This window comes from Heterocephalus glaber, unplaced genomic scaffold (assembly GCF_053883595.1).
Source record: "Heterocephalus glaber isolate CG9 unplaced genomic scaffold, H.glaber_assembly_v1.0 deba00001788, whole genome shotgun sequence".
Classification (NCBI taxonomy): domain Eukaryota; kingdom Metazoa; phylum Chordata; class Mammalia; order Rodentia; family Bathyergidae; genus Heterocephalus; species Heterocephalus glaber.
The window spans coordinates 3,201,206-3,224,783 of NW_028258471.1; the positions used below are offsets into that span (position 1 = coordinate 3,201,206).

At 40.6% G+C, this 23,578-nt stretch overlaps 1 protein-coding gene and 1 long non-coding RNA gene across 8 annotated transcripts in view; both read right to left on the bottom strand.

Moving 5' to 3' along the window:
- Positions 1-23,578, bottom strand: part of Ocln (occludin) — a 58,364-nt gene that overhangs the window by 26,536 nt on the left and 8,250 nt on the right. For 3 of the 7 annotated variants that reach the window (XM_087203196.1, XM_087203197.1, XM_087203198.1), the window contains exons 2-5: positions 20,523-20,646; positions 20,069-20,184; positions 15,548-16,229; positions 12,333-12,494 (exon numbers count right to left, since the gene is read on the bottom strand). In XM_087203196.1, coding sequence (XP_087059322.1) covers positions 12,333-12,494; positions 15,548-16,229; positions 20,069-20,118 — 894 coding nt within the window. In that variant the 5' untranslated portion in view covers positions 20,119-20,184; positions 20,523-20,646. The remainder of the gene's footprint in view (positions 1-12,332; positions 12,495-15,547; positions 16,230-20,068; positions 20,185-20,522; positions 20,647-23,578) is intronic. The other 4 variants (XM_004872837.3, XM_004872838.3, XM_004872840.4 and 1 more) reach the window with 2 other exon arrangements.
- Positions 1,604-12,326, bottom strand: LOC147820899 (uncharacterized). Its single transcript, XR_015448034.1, has 2 exons — positions 6,992-12,326; positions 1,604-5,594 (listed from the first exon to the last, which is right to left on the bottom strand). It is a non-coding gene; the product is annotated as an uncharacterized LOC147820899 (long non-coding RNA).

Sequence of the window (23,578 nt, forward strand, 5' to 3'; positions counted from 1 at the left end):
AATGGGTTATTAGAGATTTGGGAGCAGAGATGGTGGAGAAACCTTACACTCACTGAGTGAACCTTATCAATGATCTAATTCACAGCCACTTGCTGTGGAAATGGAAACAGTGGCGAAACTGTACTCTTAACACATACCTATCTCAGACCACAGGGCCTCAACTGGTTATAGCAGAAGTCATGCAACGCCTCAGTGCTCAGACATCACCTGCATTCCAAACCTCTTCTGTCTACTCCAGTGTGACAAAAATAAAACTTTCCTCAAAATCAGATACCACAAATTATGCAAGACTGACCACAAATAACCAAGGGCCAGACTGCACAGCAGGGACCCCACCCTATCTCAAGGTCCCCCCCCCCCCCCCCCCCCGCCGCCGCCCCCCCCCCCCGTGGTCCTGGGGGTCAAACCCAGGGCACTTTACCAGTCTATCACTGAGCCACACACCCAATCCTTTTGATTTCTTGATTAAAATCCGCCCCCCCCCCAGGGATAGAACTCAGGACCTCCACTGAGCTAAATCCCCAGTCATCCTTTTGATTTTTTTTTTTTCCTTTTGATTTCTTGAGACAAGCCCTTGCTAAGTTGCCCAAACTGGCCTCGAACTTGCAATTCTCCTGGTCAGCCTCTCGAGCAGCCAGGATTACAGTCCTGAACCACTAGTCCAAGCAGATTCTTCTTTTTACTTTACCAAAAGGAAACTAGAAGCACCTGAAATTGAAGCTCTTGATTTTCTGTTACTAATTGATAAAACATAATCTTTTTTTTTTTTTTGGTACTAGGGATTGAACTCAGGTCCTTCTGCTTGCTAGGCAGGCAGAAGAACCATTGAGCTAAATCCCCAACCCAATAAAATATAATTTTTTTTTTTTGGTACCGGGGATTGAACTCAGGACCTTGCGCTTGTGAGGCAGCTACGATGCCACTGAGCTAAATCCCTAGCCCGATAAAATATAATCTTAAGCACACAAGTTTTATAATCATCACTTAATATTTACTATACAGGTGTATGCTTTTCCAGAGCCAGGCTCCAGGCATAAGTATTTATTCTAGAGAAAGTGAATATGTATGTTTCCACATATTTATAACTTTCTAAAAATGCAGATGGGGTACAGAGATTCAAAAGAAGAAAGATCAACATGAATCACTCATCTCATGGACTCAAGAGTACTCAGCTCTGGCACCCCCAGCTAAAGAGTCCACCTCTAGAACTGGTCAACTCCTCAAACCACAGTTCCCCAGCTACTGTGAAGAGGCAGAAAGGGATCTAGCAATAAGGTAACCTCAATGGGGGAAGCCAGCTCAGAAACTCATTCCAATATATTCAAATTGCACCATGAACATAAACCTGGTCAGATCAACCACCGGTATCAAAATCAAGGGAATAATTAACTCATACAGCATATTTACAATAGATTGTCTACACACCATTTTTCTCTAGAAGCCATCTCCTCATGCCACATAGAAACTTTGGGAATGCCATGTACAACACTATGGGAGGGGAACCCTGCCTCTGCCACAGCTGGTTAGGTTTAGATGTCACCTGTTCTACACTTACTCAGACAAGGTCCCTTTCTAGGCCCATTTTAGATGAATCACTGATATGAAAATCCTAAGAGCTCCCATGGCTGTAGACAACTGAGCCTGTTCAGACCATTCTACCCTTCCATAGCTGAGTTTAGAAGCATTAGCCAAAAAAAGGAAGAAAAAAAAAAAAAGCAGCAGCAGCAGCATGGGCCATCCTATGTTCCCAGAAGGAAAATAAAGCCTACCCAGGCAGAAAAATCCAGGTGAAAATGCAAGTCCCAAAGGCCTTGAAGTCCCTGATTTTAGTGGTGCCTGATACACAACCGTGTCCCTTTCCTTTGAGGCTCAGCTGTTTCAACCCTTTCTGGGATTTCCTGAATACACTGAAAATCTTGCAAATAAATGCATTCTTTTAGGTAAGCAAATTTATGTTTCTGTCTCCCACAACTAGAAGAATGCTCATTTATGCACCATCAGCATTTTTTTCTGCTATTTTCCTTTCAATATCCCTGTCAGATAACAACCTTTATTGGTCTCATCCATTTTCTCAGATGCATTTTAGATCAGTCTTGAGAGGCAGATAAAACAATACTGCTTGATTTTTTTTTTTGGTACCGGGAATCGAACTCAGGACCTTGTGCTTGCCAGGCTGGTGTAGTGCCACTGAGCTACATCTCCGGCCCAATACTGCCTAATTTTATTTTTATTTATTTATTTATTTTTTGTATTAAATTCTTTTATTGGTACATTGTAGGTATACAACACAATTACATTTCTCATTGGGAATTGTACCTTTATATACTGCATCTTGGTTCTTATTTTTTCCCCATTCCTAGCCCTCCCTTCACCCCCTCCACCCTTCCCTATTTACAAAGACTTTATTTCCATTTTTTCCATTTCTCATCATTTTTTCCTTTCCCTTCCTTCCTTTCCCCTGTGCCTCCCACTACCCCTATCCCTTTGGACCTTTTATTCCTATTTTACATTATCGATTATTCATTCTAATCATTGGTACATTTTAGGTATACAATATAATGACATTCATCATTGGAAATTTGCACCTTTACATAGTCTCTCTTGGTTCTTGTTTTTCACCCTTGCCCAGCCCTCCCTTCAACTCCTCCAGCCCTCCCTATTTACAAAAATTTTGTTCCTATTTTTCCATTTTCTCATATTAATCCCATTCCCTTCTATCCTTTCCCTTAGCCCTCCCACTTCCTTCCCCTTTGCCCCTTTTCTTCCTATTTCACATTACTTATTATACATTTAGTCCTTATTTACACTTTCAGTTTCTCACACCAGACAAACTATTTGGTATTTATTCATGTGTGTCCTATTTATTTCACTTAAGAGTATCACCTCAATGTGCATCCACTTAGCTATAAATGTCTCTAATTTCTCATTTTTTATGGCTGAGTAGTACTCCATTTTATAAAAAAAACACATTTTCTTTATCCAGTCTCCAGTTGATGAGCATTTGGGCTGTTTCCAAGTTTTAGCTATTACAAACTGTGCTGCTATGAACATGGGTGCACATATATCACTGTGGTATGATTCTTTGAATTCTTTGGGGAAGATCCCCAGCAGTGGAATAGTGGGGTCAAATGGGACTTCCAGTCCTAGTTCTTTGAGGTATCTCCATACTGATTTCCACAGTGCTTGCACCAGTCTACACTCCCACCAGCAGTGGAGCAGGGTTCCTCTTTCCCCACTGCCCCGCCAGCATTTGTTATTGGTTTATTTCATGATAGCAGCCATTCTTTCTGGAGTGGGGTGGAATCTCAGCATTGTTTTCATTTGCATCTCTCGAATGACCAGTGATGTTGAACATTTTTTCATGTATTTATTTGCTATTTCTACTTCTTTGTCTGAGAAATGTGTGTTCATTTCAGAGGCCCATTTTTGGATTGGGTCTTTAAATTTGGGAGGTCTGATCTTTTTAAGTTCTTTATAGATTCGAGATAGTAGACCTTTGTCTGAGGAAGAGCAGGTGAAGATTTTTTCCCACATTGTGGATTGTCTCTTCACACTGCTGGTGGTTTCTCTTGCTGTGCAGAAGCTTTTTAATAAGAAGAGATCCCATTTGTTGATTGTTTGTGCTAGTTCATGGGCAACTGAGGTTTTGTTCATAAAATCTTTTCCTACACCGATGTCTTCAAGGGTTCTATCTAACCTCTGTTCCAACTGGTTCAGAGTTTCTATTTTAATATTTAGATCTTTAATCCATTTTGATTTTAGTTTAGTGCATGGTGAGAGATACAACTGCCTAATTTTATAGACAAGGAAACTAAGGCTCCAGTGAGTACTGGAACGGTGCTTTTACACCAACATCTGGCACTCTCCAATCAAACCTCCTTTACATAGTGCTTTAAAACATCAGAATTCAGGGCCCGGGGATTTAGCTCAGTGGTTTCACCACCTGCTGTGCAAGTGGAAGGACCCGAGTTCAATTCCCGGTCCAAAAAAAAAAACCCACAAAGCATCAGAATTCATTTGCCTAAAGTTACAACAAAAGCAGGGCAGCTGGAATTCAAACCCTCATATTCCAACTCCCTAATAAACTCCTTCTACTAGAAGTAGACAGGCCAACATTACCCATCAACCATGAAGAAAGGGAATCATGAACAGTCCCATTGGTCCAGCAGAGAACTGAATCTGCAAGCAAGGGTATCCTTTTGCCTTACACTGATGCAGGGCTGGGTTTTCTGGCCTGTGTGTAGTAAAATAACCCAGGCAATAATGAGAAGGTTCACTCAGTATGAACAATGTTTGAGGCTTTCTATGCATTTTTTTTTTGCACCTGGAGACAGAGTCTAACTTAGTTCAGACTGACCTTGAACTCACTACATACCCCAGGCTAGCATTGAACTCACAGTGATTCTCCTGCCTCAGCCTCCTCCAGAGTGCTGGGATTACAGGTGTGTAGCAAGCACTATGCCCAGCTGCCTTTTTTTTTTTTTTTGGTACCGGAGATCGAACTCGGGACCTTGCGCTTTCAAGGTAGGCGCCAGAACCATTGAGCTAAATCCCTGGCTCTTTTTCTTTTGAGACAAGGTCTCACTATGTTGCCCAGGCTGGCCTTGAACTCCTGGGCTCAAGTGAGCCTCCTGCCCTAGACTGGATTACAGCTGGCTCACTGCGCCCAGCTTAAGCTTTTACTCTTGTCATAAGGATGGATTACCTGACTCTCAACAATGAAAGCACCTCTAATTACAAGACAACAGAAAGAGAAAGAGTACATCTATTTCCAATTGAGCAAGGGAAAAAGCACCTTGGCTTGTCATATCTACAATGGTTAGTCATTTGTGAAAAACAGACGGTGCTCTGGTACCTCAGAATTACACCTCATAAATGCTGACCTTTACCCATGAAAACTCTTACAAGAATCAAGATAAGAGAGAAACTGGCCTGGCGTGGTAGCACATTCCTATAACCCAGCAATTCAAGAGGCTGGGGCAAGAGAATTACTAGTTCAGGGCAGACTGGACCCTGTCTCAAAATTTTTTTTTAAAAAGGGTCGGGTTGGGGGGGGAGGCTGGGATGTAGCTCAGTGGTAAGGCATCCCTGAATTCCTTCCTCAGTAATGCCAGAAAAAAATCATTTTTTAAAGATTGGAGCTCCTTGGGTTCAATCCTCAATATTATAAAAATAGAGAAGCTAGTTGAGTTCTGCCACCTCAGCCATTGCCAAAAAGTAGAAGACACATTAGCCCACTGGATATGACATGCTCAGAAAAATACAAACCAAGACAATGGTGATATACTTCACATTTTACTGGCAAACATTATAAAATCTAGCAATATCAAGAGTTGCTAGTGAGACAGATGGGTAAACTATGGAAAATAATTTGGCATTATAAGATGTACATTCACAAAGTCTACACCCTAGGAGTTGCACTCTTAGGTACATACTCAAGAGAAACTTGCACAAGTGTAGGTAACTTGAAAGTGTTCTTGGCAATGCTGTTCTTAATAACCCAAAAGCTTTTTTTTTTGCTTTTAATAAGAATCATTTATTGGGCTGGGGCTTTAGCTCAGTGGTTCCGGCACCTGTCTTGCAAGCGCAAGGTCCTAAGTTCAGAAAAAAAAAAAGAATCATTTATTGTATATTAAAGTGGAGGGTTAATTGTACAATGCTATGCATAATCTCTTTTGTTTTGTTTTTTGGTACCGGGGATCAAACTTGAGACCTTGCACTTGCGAGGCAGGCAGCAGAACCACTGAGCTAAATCCCTAGCCCAATGCATAATCTCTTATCCTTAAAATAGTAAATATAAATGGATAAAAATAGCAAAACAGAATGAGCATGTAAAAGACCAAAAATAAGCATATTTTATAGAGAATATTTTCTATTATATCTATGTACTAATGTTCTTCTCTACTGTGTCTTCATAAACTTATGTCTTTGCTCCTTTCCAACATAACTGCTGATTTTTTACAGTTAACATTTCTTGCAAATTAATGTTTCAGATTCCTTATTCAACTCAACCAACTGACATTACTCCATTGTCCCCAAAAATGTTTCATGAAATTTTCACAGGATATAATGCAAATATTTCAGCTACAAAGTGAATTTTAAAATGTCAACCCCAATTCCACTTACTGTACTAATATTGTAACTTCATTATGTATAATTTTTACTCAAATGATCTTGAGGAATATAATCATTTATACTAAAAGTGAGAAAAGTGAAAAGGCTTAAAAATGTGTGCCAACATTGAGTTCTTTCGTTTTTATATTCAATTATAAACTAGATATTTAAAATTGGGCTATTCTCGCTGGGGATTTAGCTCAGTGGTTCCGGTGCCTGCCTCGAAAGCGCAAGGTCCCAAGTTCGATCCCCAGTACCAAAAAAAAAAAAAAATTGGGTTATTCTCTTACATGTTATCTTATATACCAGGAAAGAAACATTATTCTTCAGGGCACCAAAAAAAAGCAATTAAAAAAAATTTTTAAACACAGAAAGGGGCTGGGGATTTAGCTCAGTGGTACTGGCGCCTGCCTCACAAGTGCAAGGTCCTGTGTTCGATCCCCGGTACCAAAAATTAAAAAAGTAAAAATAAAAACACAGAAAGGTTTGTTTTGTACACATAGTATAAAATTTAGACTTAACCAAATAAAAGAAACATATTCAATAAATAAATCTATGAATGAATTTTAAGACTTTTCACAGCTGATCAATGGGGCTATGTATAGAAATACTATCAGAATATATCCTAATTGTCAGAATTAAGATTAAAATTTGTTACATAACAAGCATACCAAAAATGCATGTCACATGATTCAAATATTCCTACCGAACATAACAAAATAAAAAAAATATGAATAAAATATCTTCAGGAAGCCAAAGGTTCCAAAGATTTTTAGACCTAAGTTTTACTTTATAGAAAGATTAATTCAGTTTTCAAAACAGATTTAGTTGTAGTACTACATTGGGAATATTCAATTGCTTACCAAAATATCCTTACCCAAAAGCTTATTGACAGGAAACTGGCCAAGGATGTAGATCAGTGATAGAGTGCTTCCTGAAAAATATTCTTATGATGAATACAGTGCACACACCTATCCCAACACTCGGGAGGCTGAGGCAGGAAGATTGCAAGAGTCCTGCCTGGACTACATAGGTACAAACTATAGAAGAGTACCATTTAAACCTTCGAAGGGTATGTGTGTAAGGCTTCCTGGGAACAACACAAAGAAATATGGAAGACAAGGCAAAATCTAAGAATATAAAAAATGAGAACACTGTCAATCATATTTCAATCAAATGGCTTGAAAAGATAAGAAAGAACAACACTGTAGACAAAAGAGACCACAACAATCTGGGAAAAAAATCAGTAACATGCAAGACAAAATATTAATATTCATGATGTGAAGAACCCCTGTAAGAGTATACTATATGATACTATAGTCAAGTGATTATAAATATAAATAGCAGATAGATATGCTTAATGACAATATGTTTCTAAATGAAACTCAATTTTTATTTACTAGATTGACAAAAAAATTAAAGACAGATAATGTCACACACCAGGAAAAGATGTTGAGAAACAAGCAGTTTCACAGACCATCGACAAGTAGAACCTATAGAGCAGTGAACCTATGGCACACATGCCGCAGCAAGCTGTCTGTATCATTGAAAGCTCTAAAAGGTTTGCCATCACTGCTATACAGCCTTCAAAAACAAGACAACTGGGAGCCAGGTGTGGTGGTGCAGGCCTGTAATGCCAACACTGGGGAAGCTGAGACAGGAGGAGTGTTATGAGTTCCAGGCCAGTCTGAGCTACATAGTGAATTCAAGACCAGCCTAAATTACATACCAAGACCCTGTCTCAAAACAAGTAAACAAGGCAACTGGGAGACACCAAGTGTGTGGTGAAGAGGTGGAAAAGAACCCCTTGCATATGTTGGTAGGAATGTAAATTAGCAGACCCATTATGCAAAGCAATATGAAGGATCCTCAAAAAATTAAAAATAGAACTACCATATGATCCAGCAATTCCACTACCAGATGTATCCAAAGGAAACTATCTTAGTCTATTCCAGAGACATCTGCACTCCCACATTTACAGCAGCACTATTCACAACAGCTAAGAAATGGAAACAGACTAAGTGACCGCCAACTGATGAGTGGATAAAATGTGGTATGTGTATACAACAGAATATTAGTCATATAAAGGATGAAATCCCATCATGTACGACAACAGGAATGGAACTGGAGGTCATTAAATAAAGTAAAATATGTGAGGTACAGATAGATAAGTACCACATGATCTCACTTGTGTGAAACAAAAAAGGTGATGTCATGGACATAAGAGAGCAGAGTGGTGGTTAGCAGAGGCTGAGACTGGGGCTGGGTTGGGGAAAGGTTGATTAACAGGAACTAAGTCAGGGTCACACAGGAGAAGGAAGTTCTGACTAGATGTAGAGCAGGGTGACTAGAGATAATGATGACGCACTGTATATTAAAAAAAAAAAAATCTAGAAGACTTTGTTTTCACCAAAAAGAATAAACAGGTTAAACAGGTAGGTTTACCCAGATTTGAACATTACACAATGTAAACATGTATCAAAACATCATCTCACAGTACCCCATAAATATGCACAATTCTATGTATTAGTTAAAAAATAAACACAAAAAAATTTTTTTAAAAACACAAGACAACTTGGCAGTAAGTAATTCATGTGCACACTTAATGACCAGTTGTAGAAATCTGTCATATACAAGATCTGTCATATGCAAGAGTGCATTTTTAAAAAATTAAAAATCCAAGAAAGGCAGTGAGATTTTACATGATAATATAATAAATTTCTATACTTACCTCAAATTTTAGGGAGCGAGTAAACAAATACTGAGTACCTACTTGTTAGTGTAGTAAGCTTTATTTTCCCGCAACCAGCCATTATTAGCTACATGGATCTTTTAATTCTCCAGTCAGTAAAACGCAAATTTTTTTCCAGTTTTGGAGAAGACTAAACCCAGGCCCCAGGCATGCCTAGAACCCAAACTTTAACCTTCACTCAGCACAAGTGGTTAATTCCAGATGTTTTTAGATGACACTAACTTCTAATGACCCAAAGAAAGAAAATTCAGCAATGCCGCCCCCCCCACCTCCCACTGTCTGGCACCTGATGTAGGGTCATGTCTTCCTCGAGGCAGCCCCAGAGGCAGAGGAAGACCTACTTGAGGAAGAGCAGAGGAACACAGAACAGGGCACACCTGGTGTTGCGATCCGTTGAGGAAAGAACAGGAATGTGGTATTGAGTTCAGCAACAAGCATTTGGGTAAATTAGGAGAGAAGAGAAGAAAAGGAAAACCTGTGGCTAAAACATCAAATCACTTCTTTCAAATTGCTTTTTCTTAAGAAACTGAAGGGAGCCAGAGATTTAGCTCAGTGGTTCCAGCGCCTGTCTCACAAGCACAAGCTCCTAAGTTCAATCCCCGGTTCCAAAAAAAAAAAAAAAAAAAAAGTTACGGGCCAGGGATTTACTGTACAAGGACCCGAGTTCGATCCCTGGTACCACCCCCCCCCAAAAAAAAGAAACTGAAGGGAGGGGAAAAGAAATGAGGAATTTACCCAGGCACATAGTGCGGGCCTATAGTCCTCGGAAGTTAGGAGGCTGAGGCAGAAGGATTACAAACTCTTCAGACCGGCCTAAGCAATTTAGCAAGACCCTGTTGCAAAATTTAAAAAAAAAAATTAGGGTTAGGGATGTAGTTCAGCAGGAGAGTGTCCCTGGGTTAAATCCCCAGTACCACAAACAACAACAGAAAAGGAATTTGCCACTGTGGTTAATAAGAATCACAAAGTCAGACTGGTGAGACACCCCTGTAATTCCAGCACTGAGGAGGCTGAGGCAAGTGAGTTATAGGTCAGCCTGTGCTACACAGTGAGTTCAAGGCCAGGGTGAACATAGTGAGACCCTGTCTCAAAAAAAAAAAAAAAAATCACATAAAACAGTTGGGGAAAAGTCATGTATCTGATCTTCAACAGATTATTCTTTAAGTTTCACACAATGAAAACGTTCATCACTAGAGAGGTGCGATGGAGTCCATGTGAAACAACCCATGCACTAGCAAGTTTACAGGGATTCCAGGAGGAAGTTCAATAAACATACTGCCTCAGGCTGGGCCAGGGATTTGGCTCAGTGGTTTCCCCGCCTGCTGTGCAAGCACAAGGACCCGAGTTTGATCCCTGGTACCAAAAACAAACAAACAAAAAAACATACTGCCTTTGGAAAAAATTAACTTTTTACCTGATACATAAAATTAAAATTATACATACTTATGGAGTACTATAGGATGGTTTCATATAATGATACTTTGTACTATAATTAAATCAACTTAGACATATCTATTTCCTCAAGAGTCAAGTCCTGGGATCAATCCCCAGCACATCCAAAGAAAAGAAAAAGGTCAGTTAATCCCTTCAGCTTCACCATTACCATCACCTCCAAAATTACCATGGCTATCTTCTGCCAAATCAACTAAACCTCCACGACAGTAAAATCAGCAGAGAGGCTGAAGTTCACTGGCCGCCCTTGAGTTGACTTTTAAAGCTGTCGAAACCTTAAGTAAACAGATCCAGCAACCAGTGAAAAAGGACACACCCAGAAACTTGCAGTAAAACACTGACTTCATAGTTCACAATGAACTGTCCCATTTCATACACAAGTGGCCTTGCCTGGAGTTAAAGATGGAAAGCAAATACTCCTCCACACTCTCACACTGCACAGGGCAGTGGTGGCAAACCTATGGCACACAGCAGGCTGTTTGTCTTCACTGAAAGCTCTAAAAGGCTCACCATCACTGTCATTTGGGGAACAAAGGAGGGTTCAAGTAGGGACAAGCAGGGACACCATAACCATCATTTTGGTGGAAAAATGATGACCCTAAGCCCTTTCGGGCTCTTTTTGGGAGGAGGTACCAGAGATTGAACCCAATGTCTTGCTTACACTAAGCAAGTACTTTGCCACTGAGCTATATCTCTACTCCTTTTTTATTATTTTGAGACAAGGTCTCTAGTTGCTCATGCTGGCCTTAAACTTGTGGTCTTCCTGCCTCAGCCTCCCAAGTAGCTGGGATTCTAGGCATGCACTACCATGCCTAGCCCATTCTGGCTTTCCCAAGGCAGCTTTGGGGTTTTTTTTTGGGGGGGGGTTTGCTCCTTATATAATTTCATCTAGGATTCTGGATTTCCTTTAAAAAAAAAATCAGCTATTTAGGGTGCTCTACTGAGCTAAAGGAGCCTTTATGATAATTAGTGTCTTTCCCCTGTACCTGGTTGGCAGCTTTCCTCACTAGGCCAACTCACACCCCACACCCACTGGCCAGAACAAACCTGCCTGGAACCAGTATCCGCTGACCTTCAAGGCAAGGAACCAGTCTGATCAAAGAAACCCATGATGGCAGTTTGTGAGGTTGCTTCTAACAGCATCCTAATAGAAACGAAGTTCCACTCTGAACATCTCTAAAGGACATTTAGTAGCACTCCTTTGGGAGTTATTCCTGGAGGGATTGCCTGGGCTTTTTAAGCAAATGACAACATAGAGGAAGCCTGGGGAGGTTAACACTATATACCAAAGAAACCCCAAAATTTCTCTAATCATTCTCTGTACCTCACTAAAATACTTCAGAGGTAACTGTGAATGCAGAATTAGTCACTGTGGTTTGTCATGCTATCATTCATGTAACAAGGTTAAAAGGCTCCGAACCACTCCAAAACACCCCTTGAGCAAGTATAACATCCTGGGCAATAGTGTTTCCTCCAAGATCAGCAGAAAAATCAAAGAAGGTGAAAGAAAGCAGTTGTTTTATTTTGCAAAGTCCAACCTCTTTCTGTATGATTTCCTTGGAAGCCTTTCTTTTCAGAGGTCAGATCCACTCTTTAAAAAAAGAAAACCTAGGGCCAGGGATTTAGCTCAGTGGTTTCGCTGCCTGCTGTGCAAGCTCAAGGACCTGAGTTCGATCCCCGGTATCGGGAAAAAAAAAAAAAAGGAAACCTAGTCACCCATGGTGGTGCATGGTTGTAATCCCAGCACTCAGGAGGCTGAGGCAGGAGGATTGCTCTAAGTTCAAGGCCAGCCTGGGCTCCATTGTGAGTTGAAGGCCTGCCTGAACTATATACCGAGACCCTGAGTCAACTTTTTTCTATCCCACCCTCTTAAAATTCATTGTAAAAGCCAAAACAACTTTTGCAACATACACAGTCAACAATTTTAAACACAAAGTTTAACAAAGCACCAAAAATTGAGGTACAGAAACCTAGGAATTTCATGAAAGGTTGAAAAGTTTTTTTTAACACTTACCCATTCTTCAACATTGGGGGGCTGCTCATCATAAATGCGTTCCTTGTCCCACAAAATATTAGACTTATCATAACGGTCCATCTTTCCTCGAGTTCTCACAGCAAAGAAAATTATTAAAGCAAAAGCCACAACAATGAGGAATCCCAGCACAATGGCAATAGCCTAAAAAGGGATTAGATTGGCATAATTAATTTTAATTGCTTATTTCACTCCAATCTACTGTCTGCAAGTTAAAATCCTTATCTAAGGAACCATTAAATATCTGTGGTTTATATAATATATAACTGAAACAAATAGGTGCACTTTAGACATATCATAAAACCTAATCTACACCAACTGGGTTAAGGCTAACAAAGCACATACATTTGCATGTGTGTACACACAAACGTACAAAACTTGATTCAATCCTTAAAACATGCTTAAAGCTAAGTAATATTATCACTCCATTTTACAGCTGTAGAAAATTGTTTCTGAAGCTAGTTCATACAGGGGCCTTATTTTTATGAATAGACAAAATGGCCAGTAGATTCAATCAATAGTATACTTCTAAAGGGCTTGAAAAAATGCTAATTTCAGAATTAGCTTTATTTTATTTTTTTCCAGTACACTGGTGATTGAACTCAGGACCTTGAGCTTGTGAGGCAGGTGTGGTGCCACTGAGCTAAATCTCCAACCCCAGAATTAGCTTTAAATATCCAAGCATGCCTACAATGTTGTTCATAAAATGTGCTTGGCAAACTTTTTTACACTCAATTTAAATTTCTGTCCATATAGGATCTATCTTACCATAAATGATGAAGACATGGATCTAACCAAGCTATAAATTATAACCAATAGATAAATAATTCCTTTGGTCCACCAGGGTTCTCTGTTTTCAGTCTTCTATAAGATAGGGCCTATGACAAGGAAACTCACAACTATAGGTGGTTCTTCCAGTGTCTGCTAAGTGTATCAGTTGTACACTGGCCTGAGAGGTTCTTGAAGTTGAGGCAGGTACCAGGTAGCCCTGGATATTCACTAATGGCAACAGGGGGCTCTCCTTCCAGCTATCTACAGTGACATCCTTTCTCAAAGAATGTAGATTTCAAGGAGCCAGAGGATTAAAAGGGATAAAGGTGTGGTAAGATAGGAGTACCAGATCTCAGTCCCTATTTACCACAGAAATGTCTGAAAGGCAAGAACAAGCATTCTGAAAGGTGTATCTGCAGGGAAGAGTAATCAAAATAAACACAGTTATTGGAGAAAGTCTAACTCAATCAGGTGAAAGAATGTGAATTCCTGAGTCAAAAGAGAGAGAGAGAGATTAGTAACTCAGAAACGTTCAGGTGTTAATGTAATTAGGATGACTCATGGTTGCTAAAGGCAAGGTTCTCAGCCCTACCTGAACATTTGAATCCCTGGATACCTTTTAAAGATTCAGACACTCTGAAAACTACAAAACACAGAAGAAACTGAAGACGACCTACACAAATGGAGAGACATCCTATGCTCATGGAATGGAAGACTTGTAAAGATGTCAGTATGCTGTCAAATTAGTCCTGAGTCAATGCAATTCTTCAAAATCTTAGTGGGCTTTTTTTTTTTTTTGCAGAAATTGATAAACTGGTCCTAAAAATCCATACAGAAATACAAGGTACCAAAAATCTAACCAAACTACCCTGAGATGTTGGAGAACTACCACTTCATGATGTTAAAACTTACTCCAAAGTTAAAGTAATCAAGACCATGTGCATGATAGAAACATAAATTAATGGAATGGACCCTACATCAAAAGGGGTGTGGGGGGGGTCACAGTGGCATACACCTGTAATCCCAGTACTCAGGGATGCACACCTGTGATCCCAGCACTTAGGAGGCTGAAGCAGGAGGATCTCCATACATTCAAGGCCAGGATGGACTACATAGTGAGTTCAAGACCAGCCTTACTGACATAGTGAGACCTTGTCTCAAAAAAAAAAGAAATAAATGTTTGGGCCTTTGAATTAGGCAAAGCATTTTTAGATGTAACACCAAAAGCACAAACAACAAAAGAAAAATTAGATAAACTTCAGCAAACCTAAAAACTTTGGGGCAAAGGATCTTGTCTCCAGATATACAAAGAAAAATAGCCTCATTTAAAACTGAATAAAGAAACTGCCATTTCTCAAAAGATGATAAAGAAATGGCCAATAAGTACATGAAAATAGTGAATAAGTACATAAACAGCACCATTAGCTATCAAGGAAATGGCAATCAAAACTACAGTGAAGTCCTGGGTTCAATTCCCAGCACTGAGGGGTAAAAATCATAATGAAGTACTATTTGACACCCCTTAGCACAGGTAGAAACAGACAAACTGATAATAACAAGTGTTGCTGAGAAGTAGAGATAATGGATATACATTTCTCTCATACATTTCTGTTGGGAATTTTAAATGTGTAATCTCTTTAGAAAAGTCTGGCAGTTCTTCAAAAGGTTAAACATAATGAGGCATAATGGCAACTTAGCAAGGCCCTGTCTCAAAAAAAAAGGGCTGGGGATGTAGCTCAGTGCACCCGGTCTTAGGTTCAATCCCCAGTACCTCCCCCTCAAAAAAAAAAAAAAAAACTTGAACACCAATGTTCACAACTTGTATGTAGGGCACTGATCATTACATTATTTCTAACAGCCAATACAGAATCAGCTCCAATGTTCGGTCACTAATGAGTCAATAACATTTGGTATATACATTCACTGGAAGAAAGCCATAACACAGCATAAAGGACTCATACAAACTAAAACATAAACTTCAAAAACATTATGGTAAGTGAAAGAAGTCAATCATAAAAGACCACATATTGTGAGATTACAATAAAATACCCAGAGAAAGGGCAAATCTAGAAAGGTAGGATTGGTGGTTGCCTAGGGAAGGTGAGGAAAATGGCCATGTTCTACAACTGACTGTGGTGATGTTTGCACACTTCTGTAAATATACCACAAACCTGAACTGTTCTTTGAATGGGTGAAATTGTATAATATTTTAATTATATCTTAATAGTGATACACAGCCCCTCCCTGAGATTCTAATATAATTAGAAATGGGCTGTTGGCATCATAATTTTTTAGGCTTTGTCATCGTTGCTGTTACAGTATCAATATATTCAAATAATTCCTAGAGTAACTCTATTATATATCTCAAGCTGACAGCATCTGACTCAAGGAAAGGGGAAGAAATAAAAACCAAACACTACTCATACCTCCTGGGGATCCACCACACAGTAGTGATACAAATACTGGTCCATGTAGAGCCCACTAACTGCAGGTGCATAAAACTGGTTGCAGAGGGCATATATCTGTGAGCCATACATAGATCCAGATGCCTGGGCAGTGGGGTTGACACCCATTATGTAGACGATTGTGGCAATAAACACCATGATGCCCAGGATGGCACTCAGTATTATCACAGTCAAGTAATATCTCCTTGTTCTAGACAACTCAGATCTTATAACGCTGGTAACAAATATCACCAAGGAAGCAATGAAACAAAAGGCAGCCATGGCCAAGAGGAAGCCCTTGGCTGCTCTTGGATCCGTGTAGCCTGCTCCATAGCCATAACCGTAGCCATAACCATACCCATAGCCACTTCCGTAGCCACTAAAGCCACTTCCTCCATAAGGATAGCCGATGCCGCCTCCTAGAAGGCCAGTTCCATAGCCTCTATCCCAGGCGAGCGTGGAGGCAACACAGGCAAATATAGCTATGCACATCACAATAATGAGCATAGACAGAATCCGAATCACTCCTGGGGGAGAGGTCCATTTGTAGAAGTGAAGGATTTCATCTTCTGGGTAAAAAGAATATGCTGGCTGAGACAGCATCGGTCGAACGTGCATTTCTCCACCATATATGTCATTGCTTGGTGCATAATGATTTGGTTTGCTGAAATGCAACATAAAACATAAAAACAACTTTAAGTTAGCATTTTTGAGTGGTAAGCAGAAAGAACATGTAAAGTCCTTATAATCATTCAAACAAACCATAACAAAACTATTATTACTGCCCACTGGTCAGTAAAGTATCTGCACTGGAATCACCTGAAGAACTTGTTAAATGATATATTATCAGTCCCCAGAGCTGTGGGTTCTGCAGGTCTGAGGCAGAACATGTTTCCAGCTAATGTAGATGCTGCTCTTCTTGGAAATATATCTTGACAATTACTGTTCTACTGTACTTTGCAGCATAGGTTCCCAAACTTTACTCCATATTAGATACCTGGGAAAGTGTAAAACTCTGGTAGTGGGGTTGAAGATACAGCACAGTGGTGGAGCACTTGCCTAACAAGTGCAAGGCCCTGAGTTCAATCTCCAGCATAGAAAAAAAACAAAAAATCTTCAGATGGTGCACACCGTATCAGCTAAATCAAAATCCCTGAGGACAGGACCCAGACAGTACGAGACCAATGGTACTGACCTATTTGCTTTTTTGGGGGGGGCGCGGTTGAGGCAAAGTCTCCCTTTGTAGTTCAGACTGGCCCTGAACTCACTATATAGCCCAGGCTGGCCTCGAACTTGTGGCAATCCTCCTGCCTCAGCCTCCTGAGTGCTGGGATTACAGGTGTGTACCACCACACCTGGCTCTCAACCTATTTGCTTTTGTGGCATGAGACAGGTGCATTCGGATATAACACCTACAACTGGCCTCCAGGGTCATGCCAATTCCTGACAGCCTATTTAAGAAAGCACATTCATTAATTTATTCTTGTGACATCTGTTTAATGGAGTTGCCAGGATGGCTTATAATGGGCACTCTACTAGGAAATGGAGATGCAAAAGACCAGGATAATCACACTGCAGTTTAATCTGTCCAGGGAATAACACACTAAGAAGGAAAACACTTTGAAGTGTTTCCCACCCCTCCCCATACAAGGATTAAATTGAACCCAGAGCCCTTGCACTAGGCTACATCCCTAGCCCCTTTTATTACTTTGAGACAGGGTCTCCCTAAATTGCACAATCTAAGTTCACATGTGCAATTTTCCTGCCTCAGCCTCTCACAGTGCTTGGATTACAGGTGTGCAGCACTAGGGCAGGATAGATGTTTAGTTGTTTTGTGGCCTGAGTAATGACCATGTGGACGTATCCTCTGAATTCATGAATCATCTCACAATATGCTGTGTCCTTTTCCATCTATGCATTACAGTTTGCTCCTTTTTTTTTTTTTTTTAACAAAAGCAACACACAATAAAATTGTTAGGTTAATGGAGCACTACTAAATTATAATATTTTCCAGCTCCCAGCCAGGGATGTGTCTAAGTGGTGCTGTGCCGGCCTGGCAAGTACAAGGTCCTGAGTTTGATTCCCAGTACTGGACACAAAAAATTCTCCAGCTACCCCCACCCCATGGTCCTGGGGATCAATCCCAGGGCCCTGTACATTCTAGGACAATTCTCTACCACTGAGCTAGTCCCCACCTCTCCAACATATTTTAAGAACCACACTATCATAAACAACTGTGTCCCTATTATATATAGGTACCAGTTAAGAGTCTATACATAACTGGAAGACAACCCATATGTGGGACTGAAATATATATTTGGACTTAGTTCCTGTAACCTGTCACACAACTAAAATCCTGAGAATCTCCAAAGTGCTAAACAACTTCTTGTATGGTGATGAACTGGAGGCTTCATCCAGGTAGCTTCAGGATGGGGACTGGTCAACTAAGACCAAGTCAGGACTAGAGGGCTGAGTTTTTTGCCCCACTTCCTAATATTTAGGGAGGAGACAGGGGCTAAAAGTTAAGTTGATCACCAGTAGCCAATAATTTAATCAATTATATAATGAAGCTTCCATAAAACTCCAAAAGGACTGGGTTCAAAGAGCTTCCAGAGGCCGAAGATTTAGCTCAGTGGTTTTGCCACCTGCTGCACAAACGCAAGGACCCAAATTCAATCCCTGGTACCAAAAAAAACCCCCCAAAACAAAGAGCTTCCAGATAGCTGAACAGGCAGAGGTTTCTGGAGGTGCACGCCCCAGAAGCTGAAGTGCCACCTCTTCTCCCACACCTCACTCTCTTTATCTGTTACTTGTTGGTAAATGTAAATACTACAAGTGCTTTCCTGAGGTCTGTGAGCTGTCTAGCACTTAACCGCAACAAAGGTTGGAACCCCCATTCATAGTCAAACAGTCAAAGCAAAGGCCAAATCATGTGCTTGCAAACTGGTATTCAAAAGTGGAGGACAAGGCCGGGGATTTAGCTCAGTGGTTCTGCCGCCTGCCTTGCAAGTGGAAGGACCGGAGTTCGATCCCCAGTATCAAAAAAAAAAGTGGAGGACAGTGCCATGGGACTGAGCCCCTCCTGTGACCTACAGATCCCCAGATAGACCGAGTGGTGACTGAACTGGAGGACAGTGCCAGGAGGTATCTCCTGTGAACTGAAGGCTCCTCTGCTGGTGAGGAGAAATCCCCACACATTTTTAGTGACCAGAAGTCACAGAAGCAGTCTCTGTCAATGTGTTGTACAAGTATAACAGGAGAAACTAAAGTTGTTTTTTCCTATGTTAAACCCTGACAGTTATCTGAGTTAAAGCTACAAAGTATTTAAAAGAACAAATCCAAAGGGGGGGGGGGATTTAGCTCAGTGGTGCCGCTCCTGCCTCTCTAGCACAAGGTCCTGAGTTTGATCCCTGGTACCACCAAAAAAAAAAAAAAGAAGAAGAAATCCACATCAATATTTAATAACAAATATAAAACTTAAGAATTCCCCGATATATCCCCCAAAACCCTCAATTTTGCTTATTTTGTATAATGGCAGGAATCATTTTCAAAGTTGACAATATGGAAAACATTATGCTAAGTTACAAAACGCTACTTATTACACAACTCCACTTATATGAAATACCTAGAACAGAGAAATGTACAAAGAGTAGACCAATGGTTGTTTATGGGTGGAGGATTGGGAAGTGACTGCTGATGGGTGAGTAGGTTTTTCTGGTGAGTGATGAAATGAAAGTATCCTAAAATTAATTGTGGTGGGCCAGGGATTTAGCTCAGTGGTTTTGCCGCCTGCTGCACAAGCACAATTACCCAAGTTCGATCCCCGGTGCCAAAAAAATAAAAAATAAAAATAGGTGAATAAATTAAATTAAATTGTGTTAAGCCACAGTGGTGGCACACACCTGTAATTCCAGCAACAGGGAGGCTGAGGCAGGATTGCTGTGTTTGAGGCCAGCCTGAACTACGTGGTGAGACCCTGTCTCAAAAACAAAACAAAACAAAAATGTATACTAAAAGCCAGTGAGCTACCTATTCTAAATAGGTAAATTGCATGGCATGTGAATTACATCTCAATAAAGCTGCTATTTTAATATTTGACAGAATGTCACCAACAGGATCTAAAAAAGGCACGAGTATTGAAGTTTTATATCACATGTGAAAAATAGAAAGGAATATACACACAATTATACAACTAGACAGCCGCTTGAGGCAAACATGAGAAATAGGAGACAGCAGCTGCCTCTGCCAAATCAAGGGTAACAAGGAAATTCACTTTTTACAGTATTGTCTTTGGTACAATTCAAATTTACAAGCACACAGACTGACACTAAACAGACGAGTTTCAACCATACACATTTTTTACATATAATACAACTTATTAAAAAAAAACCAACAGGGCTGGGAATTTAGCTCAGTGGTTCTACCGCCTGCCTCACAAGCTCAAGGTCCCGAGTTCGATCCCCAGTACCAAAAAAAATCTAAAACTAAAAATTATTTACTTACAATTCATCAGGTCTATAGGGAGGTGGGCTTTCAAAAGGCCTTGATGACATGGTGGCGTCACTGGTCACCTGATCTTTAGGATGAGCAATGTCTCAGTAGCTCCCAAGATAAGCAATCTAAGCAACAAAAGTAGGGCAATGGCATTACTACTGAGGTCAGAGCTGTGCTGCATCACTAAGACACCAAACACTCCAAAAAAAAAAAAAAAAAAAAAAGACACCAAACACTCCAATGCCAGTCACCACTCACCACTCACTCCAGTCACTACTCCTACCCTCTCTGCTGACATTTTTCCATGCTGGACGTTAATTCCTCAGGCACAGAAAGCGCACAGGAATCATTTGGCCTTGTAGTTCTCATGGTACGTGGCATCATACTCTGCGCACCCCAGCATAGAGGTATTTTTTTTTTAAGATTTAAAAATATTATTAATTTAAAATAATAATGAACCCACCAGGTGTCTTGCATGTCTGTAATCCCAGCACTCAAGAGGCTAAGGCAGGAGGAGTGCTCTGAGTTTGAGGCCAGCCTGGGATACATAACGAGTTCAAAGCCAGTCTGAACCACATAGCAAGACCCTGTCTCAAAACAAAAACAAAAAACCCATAAAATAAAATAAAATAATGAACCCATTACATGTTAGCAAGAATAACATATTTACAAGAAATAATTACATTTTCTAAAGTAAAAATAAATCATAAGAATGGTAGCATTCAAAACTTTTGTATCTCTGTAATGTCTGACTCTCTAGAAGTCAGCTGGATCCTCACATTGCTTCTGCATTCAGTCTATGTAGGTAAAGTAGATAAAGAATATTCAGCTTCACATGGATATTGTCTTTGGAAAGGGGAGGAATATTTGAATACATTTCAGATTATCGTGGCCATTCTGCCTTGTTATGATAGCAAAGCTTCAATTTTAGTTTTTGAAAGGTTAAAAATGCATGGGGGCTGGGGATGTAGCTCAGCGGCACAGTGCCTGACTGGCAAGCGTGAGGTCCTGAGTTTGATCTCCAGAATCAAAATAAGAAAAAAAAAATGGTTAAAAATGCAGTATGAAACCTGAAACTACTTTAAAAAGGACTGGAGATGTAGTTCAGTGGTGGAGCACTTGCCTAGCATGCAGGAGACCCTGGGTTCAATTCCCAAGTCCATAAAAAAGAAAAAAAAGTACATATGATCACAGAGTCCAGCACATACTTCCCCCTCCATGTTAACTAAAGCATAATCTAATTGATTTAAAAGTGAGCCTTTATTGTTAAAAATTATTACAGAGCCAAGCGTGGTGGCCCATTCCTATAATCCCAGCACTTGGGAGACTGAATCAGAAGGACCACTTCAAATTTGAGGCCAGCCTGAATACACAGTGAAAACCTATCTCAAAAGACCAAAAAGGGGCAGGGGATTTAGCTCAGTGGTTCCACACCACCTGCCCAGCAAGTGCAAGGACCCGAGTTCCATCCCCGATACCAAAAAAAAAAAAGACCAAAAAGAAAACAAAAATGATAACAAAATGTATAGATGGTGGGTCTACAAACATCTGCCCCTTTTCTCCTTTTCCAAGTCTTCAATTTGAAAATAATTCTTAGAAAAGGGGAGAAACACTGAACTTATATTAAAGAGTCCTTTTCTAAGGGAAATGTAAAATGACTTTGTTCTAAAATCCCTCAGAAAACAAATCCCTAGATATCTGAAAGGCAGTTTCAAGTGTTTCTCAAAGGAGCCTCTGGAAGTGAAGAACGGACCTTCTCCAGAAGGTCAAACACCACAGTGACTCCTGGAGTCAGGGCTGAGCCACACCCTCAAGGGCAGCCTGGGGAACACTCACAGAGGAAGAGCCAGAAGCTTGGGTCCTGGAAGGGAGGACAGACACCCTGGCTGGTTAAATGCCGCCATGAACGAGGCTGGTTATGGGACAGAGGCCAAACTGGAAGGGCTAATCTCTCAAATAAGGTTATGGTGAGAAGATGGAGGGTTGGGAATGGAGTGAAGATAAGGAGGGCTTTGTTGTTTTTTTTATTTTTACGACAGGGTCTTGTTATATAGCCCAGACTGGCCTCAAACTCCTGGCAATCCTCCTGCCTCAGCCTCCCAAGTGCCAGGATTACAGGCATGTGTCACCATGCTCCACATCCAAGGAGGGCTCTGAAAGTCCAGTGGGCATCTTACCTCATTAAGGTAGGAAACAGGGAGCAGCTCTTGATTCTCTGTAGGGGAGGTTTAAGAATAAGGACAAACAGGACAGAGAAAAAAGGAGCTCCCGGGTCCAGCAGCAGTAAACGCAGAAGTGATGAAGGATTAGTTTAGGAGATAGAAGAGGGGAAATAACTAAAAACACTGGATACCTATCCACGTCCCAGGTGCTTTACATAAAATTCTCACTTCACCCTCAGGCCTGAATAACCGACACTCTAGTTACAGAGAGGATCAGAAAGAGATATGAAGTAATATGAGCTAAGTCAGAGATGGAGGGCAGTAAGCCACTGATATAACCTTGAACCCAGATCTTCTATGCTTTCCACTATCATGGCTCTCTCTCTTTTTTTTTTTTTTTTTTCCTGAGACAGGCTCTTGCAGTGTCCTTCAGACTGGCCTTGAACTCACTATGTAGCCCAGCCAGGCAAGCCTCGAACTCTGTGCAATCCACCCACTTCAGCCTCCCGAGTGCTGAGATTACAGGTGTGTTCCACCCTGCTCGACGGCTTTTAAAAACAAGTAACATGTGGGATAAACTAGTCTTCATGTGGGGTAGTCAGCTGTGACAGTGAGTGTGGAGTCCACAAGAGGGTTTGTGGGCACTATGTGCTCTCCTGGAAAAAGGCTGACAAGTCTCAGAGATATAGTGAACACACAGTTCCCAAACCAAAAGGCTTGAGACTTGCTCTAGAAAACCCAGCACTGGGACCATCAGCAAAGTACTCCATGCATCAGCTAGTTCCAGTGAAGCGGCAGTCATTCTTTCCAGGAGACTGATTAGTGAGGAAGAGAAAACTTAGAGACTCACTAGATGGTAAATTCCCTGGAAGCACTGATTAAAACAGTGTTCTAAAACAATGACTGAAAATGCTTTAAAACAATGTTCACTGGTAAAATGCCAGGTACATGATGGATGTGTAAATATTTGTTGAACGTTTACATGAATCAGACTGGTCCATGGATATTTTGTGCTTTCAGGTTGAAGGTAATGGAAAAGTATCAAGTTAACTTTATAAGGCATTATCCCTTAAAGGACAGTTGAATAAGATCTATAATTTAAGTATATTAAAGTATAACTTTTTTCTCTCCTTTTCAAATAAAGTCTGTATAAGAGTACATGACAATGTTAAGAACAGTAAATCAATTCAAACTCCTAAACTTTGTTCTTTAATAGTGTGTCAGGTGTAGCAGTGCACACCTGTAATCCCAGCACTCAGGAGGCTGAGGCAGAAGGATTACGCTAAAGGCCAGCCTGTGCTACACAGTTCAAGGCCAGCCTGAACTACAAACTGAGGCTGTCCCACACACACACAAA